This window comes from Strongylocentrotus purpuratus, unplaced genomic scaffold (genome assembly GCF_000002235.5).
Source record: "Strongylocentrotus purpuratus isolate Spur 01 unplaced genomic scaffold, Spur_5.0 spur5_scaffold_17, whole genome shotgun sequence".
Classification (NCBI taxonomy): domain Eukaryota; kingdom Metazoa; phylum Echinodermata; class Echinoidea; order Camarodonta; family Strongylocentrotidae; genus Strongylocentrotus; species Strongylocentrotus purpuratus.
The window spans coordinates 7,406,869-7,428,894 of NW_022145602.1; the positions used below are offsets into that span (position 1 = coordinate 7,406,869).

The 22,026-nt window shown below is 37.3% G+C and overlaps 2 protein-coding genes across 4 annotated transcripts; both read right to left on the bottom strand.

The window, feature by feature from the left end:
• Window positions 1-1,229: 1,229 nt before the first annotated feature.
• Window positions 1,230-10,400, bottom strand: SM50 (spicule matrix protein SM50). 3 transcript variants are annotated; one of them, XM_011663874.2, is made up of 3 exons: window positions 10,167-10,400; window positions 2,218-2,918; window positions 1,230-2,157 (listed from the first exon to the last, which is right to left on the bottom strand). In XM_011663874.2, the coding sequence occupies exons 1-3, from the start codon at window positions 10,268-10,270 to the stop codon at window positions 1,682-1,684; spliced, it is 1,281 nt and encodes a 426-aa protein (XP_011662176.1). In that variant the 5' UTR covers window positions 10,271-10,400; the 3' UTR covers window positions 1,230-1,681.
• On the bottom strand, window positions 4,193-9,231 carry LOC105437370 (41 kDa spicule matrix protein). The gene is made up of 2 exons (XM_011663883.2): window positions 8,756-9,231; window positions 4,193-5,583 (listed from the first exon to the last, which is right to left on the bottom strand). The coding sequence occupies exon 2, from the start codon at window positions 5,532-5,534 to the stop codon at window positions 4,818-4,820; it is 717 nt and encodes a 238-aa protein (XP_011662185.1). The 5' UTR covers window positions 5,535-5,583; window positions 8,756-9,231; the 3' UTR covers window positions 4,193-4,817.
• Window positions 10,401-22,026: the final 11,626 nt, after the last annotated feature.

The window sequence follows — 22,026 nt, forward strand, 5'->3', positions numbered from 1 at the left end:
GGTTATCTCATCAAATCAGCTCTCAATTAACATAAGAACAAAGGGGTCATGGGGGGATCATGGGGACCAACAGGCACAGATTGGGCATTGTTTGCTGTATAGAGGGCGCAAGTAGATATAAGTAGTGTAGTGGGGCTTAAACAGGAGAGACTGAACCCACTACTTTGAATGGAAGGGGAGGAGGGGGGGGGGGGGGGGGCTGATATTTTATATTTCTACACAATCCTCAAACCATATAAATGATCTTTTTTTTAAAACCAGAAACAAATGATTCTCTTCTTGAGAAAACATGCCCCTAAAATTATTTATCAAAAAACTGTTAAATGGTATCACTTCGGTCAAAGGAAATCAACAAAATATAGGTTGAGCTTCGCTCTCATGGAAAAGAAAAGAAAAATTAATACAGCGTCTTTTTAAACCAAACGTACATCACACGCTCATATCATGGAGACGAGGTAAATTAATCAAGATTTCCTCTAGTCCCAACCCACCGAAGATGGCAGCATTCACAACAGTTGAAAAGAAAAATTAATTCCATTTAAAATAAACACGTTGTCAAGATAGATTTCTTCGAAAAGAACAGAGGCTTGACTGTATCCCAGTCACGCCAATCTAACTGCCAATTTGAGATTCGCCTAGAGTTAGTGTTCTCATATTTTTTTTTAATTCGTATCTTTCTTATTTTTGGTCAGATTTATTTGAAACTGTCGCAATTGTGTTTACCTTCTTTCTCTTCTTTCATACAAAATGAACTAAGTAAAGTCAAACCTGCTTTGGCGACCACCTGTCTACAAAGACCACACTTTGTGTGTTTCTCTTGAAAATGGTTTCTCATTGAAACATGTACTAAAGGGACTTGTCTTCAAAGACCCTCTTTTTGTGTTTCCCTTGGGCGGTCGCTATAGACAGGTTTGACTGTATAAGGAATGGATTGCCCTGTAGGCATGTCCAGTACGGGATAGGCGAGTGAGATTTTCTCTTCATCTCTCCCTTTTACTCTCGCTTTCTTTCCCTCTGTCTGTCTGTCTGTCTCTGTCTTTCTCTCTCTCTCTCTCTTATGAACCATCATTCTTTCTATCTTCCTTTTCTATCCATCCTCCCTCTTAATCAATTTCCTCTTCTATCGTTAATAGAGCCCCCCTCACTTTCCAAGACCATCTTATTTTGTGCTTGTTAATGTTACATTCCTCACTTCGTACACCACACAAGGGCAAGGAGAAGAGTACACGTTTTAATGTGATATATTACATCTTTATTTTACCACATTTAAAGTGAAACGAACTTTAATTCTTTACATATCTTTCAAATTTGTTTACATCCACTGTCTTTTATTTTTTATAAAAAAAAGTAAACGTATTGAATTTAAAACGAGAAAACAAAATATGACTGTGGGAAAACTGGAAGACCAGTTTATATTATATCCTGTTAAACTTCAAACTAAACGAATTGTTCGAGCGAAGCTGTAGAAGTATCAGTCTCATCCCTTCTTTCAGAACAACATTTTGAAGCAATGTCAAGAAAGGCTTTTGTCGAATGAACTCTGCGTTGAGGGCGCTCTACATAACACTTCCGTTCGGTAATTCCTCAAAGTATGGAAGGAAGAAGAAAAAAAAAAACGCCGAGGCAAAACTTTTCAAGTCTATAACAACAAAGAAAATAGTAAGTTCAGTCTGAGCTCAAGTTATGCCAACGCGTCTGCCTCTTGAAGCATACGGGGTCTGTTGAACCTGGGGTTTGGGTTATTCGGGTTGTTCGGGTTGTTCGGGTTCGGGTTATTCGGGTTATTCGGTTGCTGGCCACCCATGCCTGGTTGTCGCCCACCCACACCTGGTTGATTACCAAAGCCTGGTTGTCGCCCTCCCATACCTGGTTGTCGCCCGCCCACTCCTGGTTGTCCACCCATACCTGGTTGTTGTCCACCCATGCCTGGTTGTCGTCCACCCACACCTGGCTGATTACCAAAGCCTGGTTGTCGTCCACCCACACCTGGTTGTCGCCCGCCCACTCCTGGTTGTCCACCCATGCCTGGTTGTCGCCCACCCACACCGGGTTGATTACCCCAGCCTGGTTGTTGTCCACCCATGCCTGGTTGTTGTCCACCCATGCCGGGTTGATTACCAAAGCCTGGTTGTCGCCCGCCCACTCCTGGTTGTCCACCCATGCCTGGTTGTCGTCCACCCACACCGGGTTGATTACCCCAGCCTGGTTGTTGTCCACCCATGCCTGGTTGTCGCCCACCCACACCGGGTTGATTACCCCAGCCTGGTTGTCGCCCTCCCATTCCTGGTTGATTACCAAAGCCTGGTTGTCGCCCACCCATTCCTGGTTGATTACCAAAGCCTGGTTGTCGCCCACCCATGCCTGGTTGTTGATTACCAAAGCCGCCTTGTCCCATGCCCGGTTGTTGGCCGATAGGGATGTTCCTGCCTGCAGGTACCTCACAAACGAAAGCGCGCATGGCGGTGACCTCTACCGCTTCCCACTGTGGTCCCACACCCTGAGGGATCTGCCGTCCTCCTTGTCCAGGTCGGACAGGTGGGTTCTGACGCTTCATGACTGGAGCTCTTCCTGGTGGTCCTGACATGGGGTTCTGAGGGTTGACGGGCCAGCTACGAGTTGGGGGCATACCGGGACGTGGAGGAGACGCCGGACTGCTGGAGAAAGCGGCGAATCCGTTAGGATAAGCTGGGGTGCCATCTTCCCAAAAGAATGGGCTCTGACTGTTCCATCCGAGCCAAACCTCATTCTCCATCTGGTTGTCCTGTGAGAAGCCGGCCACCAATTGGTAGATTTCCATGTTCTCCTGAGGCGACGAAACTGAAGCCAGAGCACCCATTTTTGCTGGTCCATTTCCACAAGGTGTAACCATTTCACAGAATTCGGAGGCCATCCTGTAGGGAACGCGCATGTTGAAGTATCTGAATAAAAAGAAATCAAATGCGGACGTAAAAGATTTAGTATTGCAACATGTAAAGTTTTTCAAAAAAAGCGAAGAAATTAATGAATTAATATAATCAATTTTCAATTGCTTTCACGCTCCATTAAAAATGGTTGTAAAAGAAAATCTTGTTTTGCTATACTCTCTCCTCTTTCATTCTTTAAGAAAGTGTTGCATATTCAACGCCATGTTCCTGTTTAATTCTTCCAATGTCACGGCAGACCTAAAAGTTTTACTTCCCTTGACGAAATAAATCGTCACCACCACCATTAGACGTGGATTCTGTTTTGTGGGTCGCAATATCTTTCTTCGACTAAGTCATCTTTGGAATATGAAGCTAGCAGCTTTTATATTTTATGTCAATTCTTGCTCTTTAAAATACAATTAACAAAGTGTTATGGAGTCATCGTCTTTTGCCTAAACATTAATTAATTCATTGATCGATTGTTAACAACAACACTCATCGCCCCAAACATAAACAAAAGACAAACAAACAAATTAATGTGAGTACAGCGAATCTGTCGCTCTTGACGAAGTAATGAATGAGCTCGCATATCTGCATGTGACCGGATTTGCTGCAAACCGGACTTGGTGCTCTCAGGCGCGTTCCACACGAGACGACATTTTGATTACGCTATTACCTGCGCCAATACATCAAGCATATGGAGGTAATTAGCGCATACGCCAGTAATGCGATGTAATGTTTGTATACACCTTTTGTACGACGTAACACTCATGTTACTTGTCAAAGACCGCGCTGGTCGTTGACGGAAGGTTACGCCATTGAAATGACGCAGTCTTACGCTATTTAAATGGCGCCTCGTGTGCAACGCAACTGAAATTAGTTTTCTCACGTGCCACACCGTCACGCCATTCCCGTCACCTATCAACACAACTCTAGCATACATGTACATACACTCACTCCTATTCTCTGACAAAAGGCCACTTGGGGATAAGAATCAATTTCTGTTTTTTTTTTCTTCTTCAAATCACAGAAAATATGTTGGCTTGAATTCTTTTTTTTCGGAGTTACGAACTAGTTTGTCATTAATGGTATCATGAACCTTGGGATAAACAAGTGCCTCCATGTCGTCTGTGGTTATACCCTTTCATATAACTCATTTAAATGGACGATCTATCCTCTTCCACACCATACTTATGTCAAAAACACATTACGGATGTCCTACGTATCAAAGTAAAATATATCGACTTTCGAAGACAACAAAGAAAAAAACAAATTGGACAACTGCAATATAAACAATACAATCTTTCTTTATTATTATTCTTATCATTATAATCAATCAGTTAAATGTTTATCAAGTATTTACACAACATCTTAACGGTTCTAGGGGTTCTCGATGTAACGAAGAAACACTTATCGATGCCGCAAGAGAGGAATTTGGGTCATGTTTTTAGTTGGCCTAGTTAAACCATGGTACTTTTGATTTGTATTAATTGAAAAAAAAATTGTTACATGATGGAATGCAGCTGACAGATAATTTTACAACAATTCCATGGCACTACCATGGTGCAAAGGACTTTTCAAAACACCTTCAATGGTTCTGGAGGTTACAAGGCATGTGTCTTAAGAGTTTAGCAGAATGTAAACAGTTTGAAATTGAGGGCGTGCCGGTTTGAATAAATGGTATCAAGGAATGAAGGTTTTGAAGTTGGCCAAAGTTGTTATGAAATTTCTAAATTACTCTAAAGACTATCAACATGTGGATGCTACACGCATTGGCACAGTTGATGCCCAGAATGCGGAAGTGCCATGTATTGGATAACCTCTGTTTTCTTTGAGTGATATCTCTCTAAAGTTATGATCTCTATGAATTTTCCCACTTTAGAGCTGGATTGGTCGTCGTAGCTGAAGAAGAGTCTATTGGAATAGACGTGGTTGGTTTGGTTGGTTGGGTCTGTTTGGAGTGTTGGGTGTGTTTGGCTGGTTTGGGTTATTTGGTTGGTTAGGAGTAAATGGTTGGTTGGGCCGGTTAGGGGTAGTTGGTTGGTTAGGAGCAAATGGCTGATTGGGCTGGTTTGGATTGTTCGGTTGATTGGGTCCAAACGGCTGGTTGGGGTTATTTGGTTGGTTAGGTCCAAAAGGCTGGTTCGGCTGGTTGGGAAAGTTCGGATTGGTCGGCTGCTGTTGCCCAACTATCGTCTGACCGGCTGGAACTTCACAGACGAAAGCATGTGTGGGTCCTGTCAGCTCGGCGACTTGCCACACCGGTCCTTGCGATGCTGGGATCATCCTGCGGTTTGGTCCTTGACGTCCAGGAATGGTGCCGAGCTCACGGCGCATGACAGGGGCAAAACCTGGCGGCATCCCGAAGGGGTTCCTGGTGTTCACAGGCCAGCCGTTAGCACCTGCTTGTCCGCCACTGTCAAAAGCTGAAAAGCCGTGAGGGTATGCTGGTGCTCCGTTTTCCCACATGAATGGATTCATGCTGTTCCATCCAAGCCAAACCTCTCGCTCCATCTGATTGTCCTGTGAGAAGCTGGCCACCAGGCGGTAGATTTCCATGTTCTCCTGAGGAGACTTTGGTGCTGCTAGCGTGCCCATGACTGCAGGACCATTGCCGCATGGGGTTACCATTTCACAGAACTCGCTCGCCCATTGGTATGCCAGTGGAATGTTGAAATATCTGCAGGTGGAAGACATAGGGTGAACAAACCATTATTCCTGAGACACAGAAGTGGTTACAATGTCTGATCACCACGATTCATCGGGGACTAGATTCACTTCACCCCTACCACTAACCGCATCGAATTGTAACATTATCTTTTTGAACCTAAGACCCCGACACTATTTTTTCAAATTGATGCTACCCTTCTGTTGGACACATGTAACAGATTTTTAAAAAAAAACCAAGCCGGAGAGGATATTACATTCTTTTTTTTCCTTATAAAGAGAATTGATGATGTTGAAACGTATTTTAATACCAATATGGCATAGAAGATAGTAAAACATTATAAGAAGATGTTCCTATTGGAAAAAGAGAAAGTGTCTGCAGTTTTACCACAGTCTCTTGAAAATAACACACTCTGGACACTGCTGGAGTCAAGTGATGTTTACCACACTGTGTCATGGTGTTTAAACAGTTTGAACGGAATATGGGCACAGTTTTGATTATAGTGAACGCTATAAAGTATTCTAAATTTTCCATGAGGTTACATTTCGATGCGTTCACACTTAGAATCAAATAATATTTACCACACTGTGTGAACATAATGTGACCACAGTTAAGATTATTTTCAACTCCTCAAACCTAATCTAAATAGTCCATGTGGTTACATTTCGATGCGTTCACATTTTGAGTCAAATTATGTTTACCACACTGTGTGAACAAAATGTGACTACAGCTTTGATTATTATCAACTTCTTAAAGTATTCTAAATTGTGTCTGTGGTTAAACTTGGATGTGTTCCGACTGTGAGTCAATTGATGTTTACCAAACTGTGTGAACACACTGTGACCACAGTTTTGATTATTGTCAACGCTATGAAGGATTCTAAATTGTTTCTTAGGTTACATTTTGATGCATTTAGACCATGATTCTGTCAATGGTCACGTGTTACCACACTGTGTCCACTAATGCCTACATTGTAAATAAAACTGGAACTTTTTCGATACTCCAGAACCCATACTCTGAGTGACATTGTTTGTTCTTCTTCCGACAAAGCTACTTTATCTTAAAGTTAGAATGTCATGCTTGTAATTTATATAAATATATGTCAGTTCATACTTTCATTTTCATTCATGCTTCAGATGTGAGCGGAAATATTTCATACTTTATTGTTAATTTGTTATTTTGCATTTAACTGTGTCAGTTTGTTAGGCGAATATCCAAGTGTTATTTTCTGAATATTAAGTTAAATTGAAATGGCAGAAAGGACCGGGAAATTAGAACGACAATAATGATGATGATAATAATAACAATGACAATAATAATAACAACAATCTATCATATATGTTTCTCGCATGAATATATATTTTATAGTAATTGTTAAATGCACATGATACTTTGATTTGCAATGAAATTTAAACATGTTAAAGGCGTTTAAATGACAGGATAATTATATTCTTATGATGGCATGGCAATTGTGAAAGGCGAATATGATGATATACATAACACAACACACATACACGAGACGAGATAATGAAGAACATTAAAACACATGACGAGTATGTAATCTTTCTGTAAAAAACATGAAGTATATTCATTACAAAATAATTGACAAATAAATATTTCATATACTAAATAACTTATCCTTTTACGAAAATAGGCCTTAGTATATTCATGGGCCCGGAGTTTTGTAACTACTCCACGACGCATAGGAATTTACAGAGTATTTCAAAGAAAAATAATCCAGGAACCGCCATTTGAGTTTTTTAATTTGATTATCAACCCAAATAAGACCAGATCTGAGACTTTTCTGTACATTATATTTAAAAAGATTCGACGAAAGGTTTACATTTACTTATCACAGCAATTGTATGCGAACGGTTCGTGAATTGGAAATCTATTTTGAATATAATCAAGTAGGCTACGTATGAAATTAGCTGAAGTAATCTGTACTCTACTTCATTTATAATAATTATAAAGCTCCTAATCGCAGCCGGGTAGTGCGCGTCAGCCGCCTAAAGATGAAACGTCATCAGGTAATGTCACCAGGTCACCGAGAGAGGGCGCGCGCCCATCTTAATGTCGGATGCGTAGTTAGAAACGCGATGTAAAAAAAATGCGGAGAAGCTACCCGCGGAAAACGGTGCCACCGATAACAGAAACAAAAACAAAATAATAAGAGATAAATAAGAAGTAGAAGAAAAAAAAACCACACACATATTAAACTGCCTTCGAAAGAGCTCAAAGAAGCACTGCTTTAATCAATGTTGAGAAAAAGAGCTACATGTTCTGCTGTAACAGGGTTTATTACAAATACTAGTATGTTATAACAAGAAAAGGTATGATATTTTTCATTTGTTCTCTTTTATATGCATTTATGATTAAAACAAAAAAATTAAGCTGAGAGCATAAAAAAAAAGGTAACATTGGGATTATGTTATGTCCCTTCAACGTTCCTTACACATATCGCAAATTAGCAGCATTGAGTGTTTAGATGAAAAAAGAACAGAATAATAAAGGAAAGGGAAAACAGGAAGTTTGTAAAGATTAACAAAAACAGTTTATAGGGGAAAAAGGGTGGGGGTAAGGTTACGATGTGCGGAGGGGGAAATGGGTTCCCCATCATATATACTAGGCAGATTGAAAAAAAAGGTGGGAGGAGGGGGGGGGGGGGGGGGGAGGGGGGGGGGGAGGGGGGGGGAGGTGGCATATCCAGCAGGTAAAATCTTGTATGTCTTACACAACTAGTGCTATTTGTAGTTTGTAGCGAGTAGATTGCATAATAAATGAGCTATTAGGAACAACTATCCCCGATCTTTATAACCAATCGGCCATGGAGTAATGTTTAAAGCACTCAAATAAAAAAGGCCGTCAGATATTTTCAGTCCCAGGTTTTGACGGCAGAGAATAGAGCTTTAGAATTCAGGGTCGCAAGGCGAATAAAATGTTTTAAAGAGTGCAATTTTTGTATGCGGAAAATAATATAGATATTTAAATTGAAAACGAATAACCCACGGTGAATTAAAGTTGAACTAGTTGTTTAAGGATTTATAGAAAGATAGATCATATTTGAACAAGAAGAAAACACAAACACACCAGACAACAGCGAAAACAAGACAACAAGACAAGACAAAGCATGAGACAGGTGATAAAAGAGTCGAACAAGAAGAAGAAAGAAATAATAGCTTACCTCTTTGAAAGTTGGCGACTGGCACAGGAAGACTATCCTTGCGCATGCGTGGAGGGGAACAGGAAGCCCCGCCCGCAAAGGGATTCGAGCCCAACCTCGCTGTGACGTCATAACGTAGAACTTTCCAGGTCTCCAGTTCTTTCTACTGCTTATATATATATAGTTTTGGATGGCACTAATTATCTCATTATCTTCGCCCTTTTAGGGTAATTATAGGATAGAAGTATCTTTGGTACTACTGGGGGGGGGGGGGGAAATAGGCAATTTTAGGCCCTCGAAACACAAATAATGATGTAAAGTGGGTGAACAACTCTATTATTTGTGGGGAAATAAATATTCCTAAAACTGGACAGAAACTGAAGAAACTGAACAAGAACACAAACCATACCACCATCAACAATTACATAAACAAAATAGGCATAAACGAGACAAAATTATCTTAAAACTTTCCTGTACCGACAATTAAAAAACAGAACCAACGAAAACAAAGTAGGACAAGAATATCGTAAAGTATTTCAAAATATAAATGAATATACTAAACAGAGAAGAAGAAGAATATTAAGTAAATTTAGTGGAAACGAAAAAGGGAAAAAAGAGCAGAGGATGCGATCAAAAAAGAAGTAATCTATTTTGAACACGAGATAAGGCGGAAGTTTAAAACTGCGCGGCCATATTGTTGGGTGGCAAGAAAAATGGCGGCGCTAGAGTTCATCTACTCAGTCGATATCGCTCCTTAAACGATAGCAGGATCGGCTCTGCAAAATATCGATTTCAGCGATGTCGATACCACTCTTCCGATCTAATGTGACGATACAAACTTCCTCAAAAGATACCCGTTCTTATTAATGAATAGCACTATTTTTGCACTTAGCTACCATTAGATACGAAAATCCGCTTCTCGCAAAAACACACACCAACATGCACATTAGAATATGGTTCAAGAGTTAGTGATGATTCTGTTACCTCTGAATGTTATATCATGTTACTATGCCATTGTTAAATTAACCTTGGTATGAAGCAGCTTGGGGATATTGTTGGGGGTAAAAATTTAGATGTTTTTAAAGACATGCCTCATTCAAAATGTATTGACATTCATTTGATATATGAAAACCGTTTAGTAGAGTAATTACTCGCTATGGACAATTTCAGTCATCTTACAGGTATTTCCGTCCTCACTGGAGTTCACTGGAACAAACTAATTTTGAAGTCCTCGGAATGGTCTACTTTAACAAAACCTTCAATGACCAGTTCTATAAACCGGATGGGATGTACCTTTGATTAAATATTCCATGTACTTAAGACGTACATATCACTGAATGTTGGCCTAAACGTTTGTAACACAAGCCATGAGTGGCCGAAGGGCAAACGTAGTGATACAAATGAAGAAGAAAACAAATTGGAGGTAACATACCTGTAACATGATTGACCGGATTGACTGCGGACGTAGTATGCTGGGCAGTCTTGACCCGTAGCAAAGGCTATAAGACTAGCCACAATAAACAAAACTCCCTTCATGGCTGCTTCTCAAATGTGTTGCGATCTCACTAGACTTTTTTCTTTCTTAATTTTTCGAACTCCAGAAGAAATGAGATCGATGCATTCACGACTACCACCAAACTCGAATGAAAGCCTTAGCCGAACCTCAAAACCCTCGCGCAACAGGCGTAACCCTGTGCCGAGTGCAAGACTTCGGTGGAGGCGTGACTAACGAATCTACGTGCACGCCCCATGCGCGTGGGGTGTGCGCAGAAGCCGAAAAGCGGGGCGTTACTTTTGGACCAATCAGAGGAGATGGTAGGATTGACGCACATCCAGACCTAGCCGGGGTTCCGAAAGGGAAACTTGAGTCAGGGGCTTTGGGATGAGCGCATAATTACCCATAATGAGCGTGACTTCCTGGTTGGGAATGAGTGTGTGTGTGTGGGCTAAATGTGGGTGAACGTGTGTATAGGGAGTACACGCAAGATCGTGTGCGCGGGACGGTGTTGGGGGAGCGAAGGGGCCTCCAAAGCAACGTTCCTTATGCGTGTCAAGATATGCCTAGTTATTTTCCACGGCAGATCTCGAGGTTACGGCTCAGCCTCAAACCTGAGCTAGTACTTTAAGTCCCCATGTGTAATATGTGTCACCCTTGTACAAGATTTTGCAAATGAAATGAAAAGATAAGAATATAATATCTCGCCGAATTAAATCAAAGGTCACAAAATCTTTGAAATAAAATGAATGCGAATGTATTTGCGTTGGGGCCTAATATTATGAGAAGATCAAATGTGATTCCACGTTGATTTTTTTCTCTTCATAGAGTTCAAGTCATGATTCACTTCAGATCAATATAAGTAAAGAATAGATACGTAAACTTTTGCATACATTATCTTTTCTTTTAGTTTAATTTTCTAACAGAAAGGACCAAGGAGACCCCTCGTCAACCAACTCTCATCCTTTTCACCATCTATTATACCAACTATCGCAAAACTGTATAATCTTGAACTATCACCATGCTGAAAACCTCTTAAAACTTCTTATTTGGAAGCTCTATCACTATATTGAAACTTAAAAAGAAAAGTGAAGAGGGTTATGAATACTTGAGATATCATAGGATGTATGAAGGTCTAAAACCGTATAACCGAACATTATTAATATGTTTAATGAAAATTAAAGTGTCATATTACGATTTCCCAGCAATATACAACTACCTCAAGGAACGAAAAATTCTGATAATAATCGCAATCGGTTATCAATCTATCCTTTAAAAGGGTTGTTTGCCTATAAACTTTTCAGGCATTTATTTTCAATTGTATACACATGTATAAGCTGCTTATACTTCTGCTACTACTACTTTTACTAATAATGATGGTATTGATAACAATCATATTAATAATCCTAAAATAATAATCAAAACAGCTCTAGCACATCGTTTATATGTATGGACTAACAACTGGATTGTTATTAAATTTATGGAAATAAAAAATTGAATCGTCTCCACCAAAATATAGAGAATAACCGATTTATAATAGACCAGAGAGCTCAAATCTATAATCTAACTGTTAAGCCCTTTAATTGAGTACAAATGATATTTTAGTCAATAGGCCTAATTGACTTTTCCCAAGGGTTATCATACATTATTCAAAATATATGTTTCGATGTTCTTATTAGACGCATTTGATAAGTTATATTTGGTATATCATTGTAAAAAGAAAGTTAAATACCGAACACAATACAGAAAGTGGATAGCGATTTTTTCGGGCCCCACCGTGTACTGAAGCGTTGCCAACGATACTTGATATACAATATGAAGTATACCTTAATTAGTATTAAACAATAAACTAATCATTTAATACTCTTAATTAGCAATGATTAGTAGGCTATGCCACTGGAACAATACATCGTGCTATTACTCTTGTAGGGCACCCCGATCAAAGGTATTGAATAATAATAGAAAACCTTTAGATGAAGATGATGATAATAATGATAATTATCGTAATAGTCATAATGTTAATAATAATAATAATAATAATAAAACTAATACTACTAATAATTATACATACAACAACAATAATGATCATTTTAACTCCTCCTCCTCCTCCTACTACTACTATTATTGCTAATACCACTACTACTACAACTACTACTTATACTACTACTACTGCTACTACTTCCACTACTACTACTATTACTACTACTACTACTACTACTACTACTACTACTACTACTACTACTGCTACTACTACTCCTACTAATATTACTACTTTTACTACTACTACTACTACTACTACTGCTACTACTTCTACTACTACTGCTATTACTACTACTACTACTACTACTACTACTACTACTACTACTGTTACTACTTCTACTACTACTACTACTACTACTACTACTACTGCTGCTACTACTACTACTACTACTACTATTGATAATACCACTACTACTACTGCTACTACTACTACTACTACTACTGCTACTACTTCTACTACTACTACTATTACTACTACTACTACTACTACTACTACTACTACTACTACTACTATTACTTCTACTACTACTATTATTACTACTACTTCTACTACTACTACTTCTACTACTAACTACTTCTAACAACAATAACAAAAGCAACCACAACATAAAAATAAAAACAAAAAGATGGTGGGCTGTATGTCTCTCGACATACATGGAAATGCTATACCACAATATATTTTGGATTAATCTACTTCAAAACGAACAAAATAAACATAAAGGATAGAAAAGAAAGAAAAAGAAAGGAAGGAATATTTGGTAAGGAAAGTTTACAGTAAGAGGTTTTCAATTTCAGGGCAAGAAAACGGTTACATCAAAAATAAGGAAAGAGCGCCCACTGTGTTGCGGCTTGAATTCGTTCGTGTCATTTTTTAAAGATCATTGGTTTAAAGGAATATTCCTACATGTTTAATGATCTTGGATTTTAAAGAGAAAGTTTGGTTCTGGTAATGATGTGAAATGAATTGTAAACTTTCTAATTTGTGTTATTGTTAGTTAAGTATATGACCGTTACTCAGGAAAGTGCCCCTGTAAATGGGCTGTTCTGAAATGCTCCTAAAAATCAATAGTGTTCGCGATATGACATCAGTTGTCATGTTCTACATAATAAACCTTTTCCAGTACAATCCAATTATTTCTGGACAGTTTCTTTAAAAATGTAATTATGTGACAAATACTGAACTTTATCTTGACATTTCTTTTTAACGAAATGAGACAATGTAGAGGGTAAGATGATCATTGACATGGTTTCGTGAAACGGAGTCTAATGCGACTTCAGGTCAGTTTTCTATACCATCCTATCACGTTTATCTGTTACACCCAGCCACCCTTCCTTAATGTATACCATTACGTGAACATTTTGTAAGCGACATGATATGTCCAGTATTTGAGAGGATCGGTGGAAAATGATACAAACCTGTACGTGCATGACGTGTATATCATTGTGAATTAACTCTTTACAGGTTTTCAAGCATGAAACGGAGTATTAACCTGTTGCCTACTGAATTGTTTAATTCCCATAGGCATAACACAGGGACCACCAGGTTCCAGAAGGCGATGGGTTAACACTTCACAAACTAGAAAGTTATCAACTTGGGAAAGAAAGGAGAAGACTGGTGAATATATAATTTCCATTTTTACTATATTTCAAATAAAGATTGACAGATCGTATTGGGCAAAACCCATGGAAATAAATGTTACATATTTTTCAGACTAGTGAGGGTCAGCAGTAAAACGACTTTATTATTGTTATTTATGAAGATAAAATAGTTAGTTCAGGCATACTTAATTCATAGGCAGATCATCAACTGCAAGAACGAAGGGAAGGCCGAAAAGGTCGTTGCCTCAAGAAAGTGATTACTCACAGATAAGTAAGATATTTTTTTTTGCTGTCTTCAGATTTATACCAAAAAAAATTCACCATTCTTACGATAATTTTTACCAAGATGGTGGTGAGAAATATCATATTACATTTTGAAAGATAAATACGAAAGGTAAGGTAGTGTTAAAATGTTGGAAATTATCATTATTCCTTTACTCATTTAAATGAAACATAACATGATAATAGGAAGTAGGAAAATATCTTAATGAATGTAATGGAGTAGTCCCATGTGTCTGTCATGTATAGGGCTAGTATTTTTAAAAACATACATATTAATCTTCCTTGTCTGCTTGCGAGAACATAAAAAGGGACATACCTAAATATGGCCGAGTTTTCTTTCTTTCTTTTCTCTTGAATCTTAATGCAAGACCCAAGTTTCAGATATATATTGAGAAATATTGCTCATCGTTTGGAGATATTTCGTACAAGAAAGGAAATGAGAAATCAGTGCGTCAATTTTCCTGAACTCCATTCATTTAGGGCTATTCCTTTCGACCTACTTTTGTTCCCCTTAAACGACATCGCTCTTGGTTAATTTTAAAAGTGATTTATCTCTAAAAAAAATAATATTCATATTAACCCACTGTTTTCCGTGACCTGTATAAATTATGAAACGGGGAGACAATACAGTAATCAACCGGTTAACTATTATGAGCTCTGAGAGAGATAACCCCAACCTAATAATTTTGAATGTCATACAGCACTGTTGAATTTCAAATTTTCAGAAGAAACTGAAAGGAAATCCCACCCAACTGAAATACTGTCTGATTTGTTTTAGGAATTCTAAGAATTTTGAATAGTTAAAGATTTAAAAAAAGAGTTTTAAAGAAGTTTGAAATCATTATCTATATTAGGAAATATTAACGGGTATAAAATGGCAGGTATAAGATCAAATGGCAGTTATCTTTTTTCATATGATCAAAATTCCTTTTCCTTTTAACATGCCTTGTCTAAGTATCTCCTTATATATACTCTTTTACAGCCGAATGTAATTACGGGTTCCATCCCAAAATCTTAATTGCATTTAACAAGTCAAGTTTAAACTCATACATTTCGTTAAGCAGAACATTTGATATATTTTTAGATTTTTCGTCTTCACGTTCCTTGTATCTTCGATAAGGTTAAGAATACTTCTAGAAATCTTTATAATAAAAACATCATCTACATTCAGTATAAATGGTGGAGAAATTCATTAACTTAAAATTACAGAAAATTTATAATCAGCTAAAGACAGACAGAACATTATGGAAATGTGGGATCCCAAAACACCCACTCGTAGAAAGGTTCGTTAATGAGCAATACCGTTATTTTGTCCCGTGTTTTCACTTTTCTATAAATGCAGCGTAAAACATCGCGAAATGATTAAACACAAATAACCCTTTTCCTGTGTTTAATCCCATTCACTCATTTTTAAGTGTGTTGAATGTGTCACTCAGTAGCAGATGTAGCAAAATAGCAAACATCCTTCCCCTTCTTCCCCAAAGTTCGTTAAAATATCTTTTATCGGTCGATATATGAAAGAAAACGTTGGCAACAATTCAGCAAACGTTTATTTTTAACAAATATCAAATCTGAATATGCTTTTCGTCCAAACCACAGATATTTTCTAATCTAATTTCAGTAATTGGTATGGTTGGATTGACCTATAACTAAATTGGCAACACGTCAAAAGTATGCGATTAACTCAGTTTAAAATAGCTCTTGACCTTATGTGGGGTCTAGAAAAGGTTTCGAACGTCATGTCTGATAGGAGTTTATGGTAGGGGGAAACGGGTGCCTTCCGGAGTGGATTAGGGGTACGGAAAGGGGTGCCCCAGGGAGGGGTGGATGACAAGTTCCGTGTCTAGGGGTCAACTAGGGATTCTGTCTCGTCATAGTTTAGAGTAACCTCCTTTACATTGACCGAGGAGCGTAAATCATCCATGAGGTATAGTCCTAAGTCTGTGGTTACAAGTCGAGTTTAGGCTAATAGACTATGTATAGGGGTCAACTAGGGATTCTTTCTCGTCATAGTTTAGAGTAACCCCTTTACATTGACCGAGGAGCGTAAATCATCCATGATGTATAGTCCTAAGTCTGTGGTTACGCGTCGTGTTTAGGCTAATAGACTTTGTCTAGGGGTCAACTAGGGATTCTTTCTTGTTAAAGTTTAGAGTAACCTCCTTTACATTGACCGAGGCGCGTAAATCATCCATGATGTATAGTCCTAAGTCTGTGGTTACACGTCGAGTTTAAGCTAAAAAAAAAAAAATTGATTTTTCGAGCAAAAGGGGGTTAAATTTTGCACACCAAAATCTCACATTCCCTTAAATGTAGCCAAAAGCAACTAGCATAACAATGTCAAGAGAAAATCATACCTTGTGTATTCTCAATGTTAGCATTTTTCTTATGCACTGCGGAATCCCTGAAATGCATCATAGGGAAATTTTAAGAAACGAAAAGAATCGTAAATACCAAGTTGTACCTTAAAGAAATGGAAACAAACCTTATTTGGTTTGATGTGCATTCGCCCAAAGTTTCATGAGTATCACAATAAATTTCTATGATATAACTAGAGTAGGAATAAAGTGCAAACCGTGATATATAATATATATGTTTTTCTTCATTTTTCTTCTTCTTCTTCTTCTTCTTTTTCTTCTTCTTCTTCTTCTTCTTCTTCTTCTTCTTCCTTCTTCTTCTTCTGCATTCAACAAACCATCTTGAAAATGCTTCATGATAAAAACAGTAAGATTGATATAGGCACTTCGTTTGATAAATATTCATTTATAATTCACGGGTTTCGAAAACTCTTAGACATTCAAATGAAACCATTGAGTTCAGAGAAAGTTGTTTTTAAAAGAAGACATTTCTAATGGTTTATTTTGGCTAAACAACGAAAAATGCTTGCTTTGTGTCTTTTTCGAAAGGAAGAAGTGTATGTATGTGTGTATGCGTGTGCGAGTGCGTGAAGGTAATTACACATTATTTTATTTTACTGATATAATATCTCATGCACGGCGAATCTCGGTATTCAATGTCGTAATGTTCACCTTTTTGACTGAATATCAAATGACTCACAAGTTGATGATTATACGACTTCCTCGACAATTAATAATAATTTCTTTTTATATTACCGATCATTAAAATCTGGCAAAGGTACCAGTAATAGATTTCGTGGGCGAAGACCCAGCGAAAATAGAATATTGATCTGATTCATAAAGGCATTATGCCAAGCATATAGCTACTGAACCTATCAAAGTGTTGGGGGAATAATGTGTGATCGCATTCACCTTTTATTAAACAACAGTATTTTCCTTACATTTAAAAGTCATCAAAAACACAAGGTTAAATCAAAATATCACTATGTCTAACGGCCGGGCATTTAAACATATTTTTCAACTCGTATCAATATAATTTAAATTGATTAAAGTGAGTTGTTATTTGGACAAAAAAACTCAGAAATGTTCTTTTACCATGTACATGAGAGGATATTTTTCGAATAAAAATAGAAGAAGAAATTACATTAGCTGCACATTCTCTACACATCTATTATAGTGTGTGTGTTTCTGTGTGTTTGAGTGCGTGTGTATATGTATATATATGCATAACGATTATGGAAGAACTCAAAATCGACTTGAAATGACCTGTTAAGATTACGCATAACTTTTTTTTTCTAGGTTTACAGAGTGGTAACTACATAATACACAACCCTTATTATTTAAAACTTGTTAAGGAGTATCACTTACAGTTTGCTTATCTGTGTCAATTACAAGTTGTCAAATCGGCATCACCTGTAAAGACAATATCAATTATCACAGTAATATGTGGTTTCCTAAAATGGTATTAGCTTCTAGCAGGTGTTTAATGGCGGATATTTTTCGCTCGTTCGTTTAGCACCTTTACAACTTGTATTTATTCACGATAATAAATTGCATTGCTGTTTTGATGAGTTTATTGAATGCGACCATGATATTTAAAAATGAAAAGAAGCTTATTATTCTGCTTTCTTTGAAAAAAATAACCTATACCTTTATGCCTATTTGTAATCATGTATCAATAAAATCATTCCATTTTGCTACGTTATTATTGTAAACGTTGTTCAAAAGGCATATTATAACTTCCATTACTACATCACATACAAAAGGGGAAGATACAAACATATGTTCAAAATTATATAATCGGTCATAGATTACATATTAAAGAATAAGAATTACATCAGTTATAACTAATACAAGTAAAATAAAAGTATTTTAAAAAAATGATTTTTGTTGGTTTTCCATGATATGAAACTTGATATAATGTAAACTGAAGTATCGTTAAGTGTCAAGAATAGTATATGGAGGAATTCATGGTATTTAAGAGCTTGCCCTATCGGCTTACATCGGTCTCATAATTTTAAAGCTGCATTCATGCAACAAAATAGAATATTCAATTTTCTAAGCAATAAATCAAAATACATCTGTGTTTTAATCAAGTAGGCGTATTTCTGATGAGATGAAGTATGATATTGCTATGATATAGTATGATATAGTTTTACACGGTAATATTTTCTTTCATGTGTTTTAAAGCAATTATCTTTCAATATTCACCCGTAAACAGGATATTACTATGGTGTCTTATAAGCGATAAACTGTCTTTTAATATCACGTACTCAATTAACAAATTAGCAACTCCAGCATAACAGCCTCGACATGTGAAAAAGCGGGATCAGGTAGGGGAAATGAACTGGGTGTAGCAAGTGACGTAGAAGTTTTCAGGCATTGAAGGAGAATCGACATCATAGGGCGAGGGCACCGATCTTTATGAGAAAAAAAAATCCTGAATAAAATTATAAATTACCCGCAATAAATTAAGGGAAGCGTTGTAGGTTGGGGTCAATGCGTCTTAGTTTTATGTTCTCTTTCCCTCTCTATCAATTCTCTTCATTCAGTTTTTGCTATTAGATATTTTTCTGGGGGGGGGGGGCAATTAAGTGCCCCATGTTCTCTGTCGCTACGACACAGGGTGTACACATCCTGTGCACGGAGGGCTTGCGGTACGGGAAGTCGAGGGTAAAAATCAAAAATCTATTTTTGACATCGGCGTATTACCGGCGCCCTTCTGGAATCCCGTGCAGCCAGCACGTCAAAAGGATATTATAATTTCCTCATGACGTCAGCGCATATCATTTACATATTCATAGTGCACCCTTAGGGGAAAAACAGGTGAACTTGGAACTTGTCTCAGACCTATCATAAACTATATCCAACCTCACCCTTTGATAAAAGAAAACAAAAGTATGAAAGTTGGAGAGAAAACTAGATCAGAATCAGAAAATTTGAAAATGAAGAAAAAAATGTTTCCACTGTTGATAAGTGTTATGTGCACCCATACTCAAGTCTATTTGTAAGAAGATATGTTAGCCCGACCTATTGACGCCCCCCCCACAAAACACAGCAACATTTATTTTCAATTATATTGCTACAATTGTACGTCTAACTGCTTCCATTAATACATTTAATTTCATCCTTCTTTTTAAAGCTCCAACATTTTTTTCTAACTCTCATCACCTTCTCTTTGAGTTTTAAATCTTCTGTTCTATCTTGAAATTCCAAATTGCCCTGCATAATTTGACGCAATTTCTTACTTGAACATTTGGTGTTAGCCTAGCACTGCCCCTATGTATCTCTCTCTCTTTCTCCCTCTCTCTTTAACAAAAAATCTCTATTTCTATTTCTGCTTGCGTGTATTTTTGTTTATGTACCAACTTTAATAAATCTCCACTTTTCATTTTTCCACGTGCTATACCTTTTCCCTCTGTCTCTATTTTGTTCCCTCACTGAATTAAATATTACCCCTTCAATTTATGTCGCCACTAATCATTCTCATATCGAGATTCTATTGACAGGCTCGGCTACTCAAACTTATCTTTAAGAGGTACCTAAATTCTTTTTGTTGTGTAGATCACTATCAGGCCTCAACAAAGATCATATTTTGAATGTAACCTAACCTAATGTACAACAAAGGTAAGGGTCTGTAATTTTGAAACAGATTCAGGAAAGCGGAATACATTTGATTGATATCCACTCTGTAATGTAAAACATCATCATCATCATCATCATCATCATCATCATCGTCTTCATCATCCCGCGAGTCCCCTCTATGGGGGGGGGGGGGGGGGGGTCGGTTCTCCCCGTTACCGCTTTCATTCTTGTCCTGTAAAAGTAGGACAAAAACTTAATGAACAGAAAGGGTTGAAATGATCTTAATCGAAACTAAAATTCAACGTATTAAACAGCACATGGAAGTGAAACGAAACTTCTTCCTTTTAAACCAATACAAGTATAAAAAGACATGTACAATAAATGACTAAGTATTTTATAATGCTAAGCACGGGAAACGAATGTTTACTAACATGTAATACATTCAAAAATTACTATCAAACTACAAACATACGGATTTGTATATAATTACTTAGATTCAACAACGATAATCAGTACTGATTATGAGAAATTCATTAAACCGTTGTCGATATTTAAATGAGCAGACAGATCCGTAGATTGATATAAAAGATAAAATGTATTTTGTTTTGGTACAAATACATCTTCATTTATCATATAGCTATCTTAATCAAGGGATTATTTTCGAATCCACTTCATATCATATACCGTGATTTTATCTTCATGTTGCAGAAATTGTTTTTTCTCTATTATTGTCCTAATCTCCGGAGACCTAGTTAATTCTGACTCGGACCGCAGTGCTACTATGCGGTTACGAGAACGTGTCATACTACAGAGACTTGATGAGGTAGGGGATAATAATGATGACATCCGGGTATTATTTGGAAGAGGCTTCAGAAACACGGAGAAGGAAAACAAAACATTGAGAAAGAAGAAGGAGAACGATGAGAGAGAAGAGGAGGAGGAGGAGAAGAAGAAAGTACAAGAATAAGAATAAGAGTAAGAAGAAAGAAGATAAGAATGACAAAAAGAATGAGAGTAATAAGTAGCACTACTAGTAGCTGTAGTACTAGTAGCAGTAGATGTAGTAGAAGTATTAGTAATTTTAGTAGAAGAAAAAGAATGGTAAAGGGATTCAGAGAAAAAGGAGAAGAGGTGACAAGCAGAGAACGATATCAGAACTTGAGAATAAAATGGATAGAGAGAAAGAACCATACTAGTGAAGGTAGTAAACATGAATATATCTTTTAATGATATTAACCTGTAATATTTGCATGTATATATATTTATGTTACATATGCGTCTTTAACTTTAAACACAATTTAATCATTCTAGTAATTCAGCATTTTTATACATGAACATTTTTCAAAGGTGAAAAGTTCGGAAAATTAATTTCACTTGTGTCGTTCTGAAGTTCATATTATACAAAATTTCTGATTGTGTGATTACTAACTTGCAAAATACGCTTATAGTGTTTATCATTCAAGGGCAGTATCTTATCAAAACACTTCAGTCTCTGAATTTTTCTCATTTTTATTTTTTGAATATAATCTTCGCTATCTGCAATTTAATTCCAGCTTGTGAGGTGTCAGGTCATACTAACGTACCGATTAATTCCACTGGATCAGAGTTCACACGTTGATCTGCATAATGCTTCATTACATATCAAAAGCCCCATGTTTTTCTGTTTCTTTTCTCACCCCATAGAACGCGTCAAGGGCATAGATTCCAAAGGTTTCAATACCTCACGCACAGTTCTATTTTTTGCCCCCTATTTTAATCCCCTGTACGCTCATCCGGAAGAGGGGGAAAGAGACACGTGAGTCCGGGCTGAGTCACAAGTTTATAGGGGGCCTGCGAAAGGGGTGTGGCTTGCCAGACTGTTCACAGACATAGGGAGGAATGATTGACAAGTTGAGTTTGGTAACGCCCACTTTGTTTCTTGGCCGTGTGCAGAA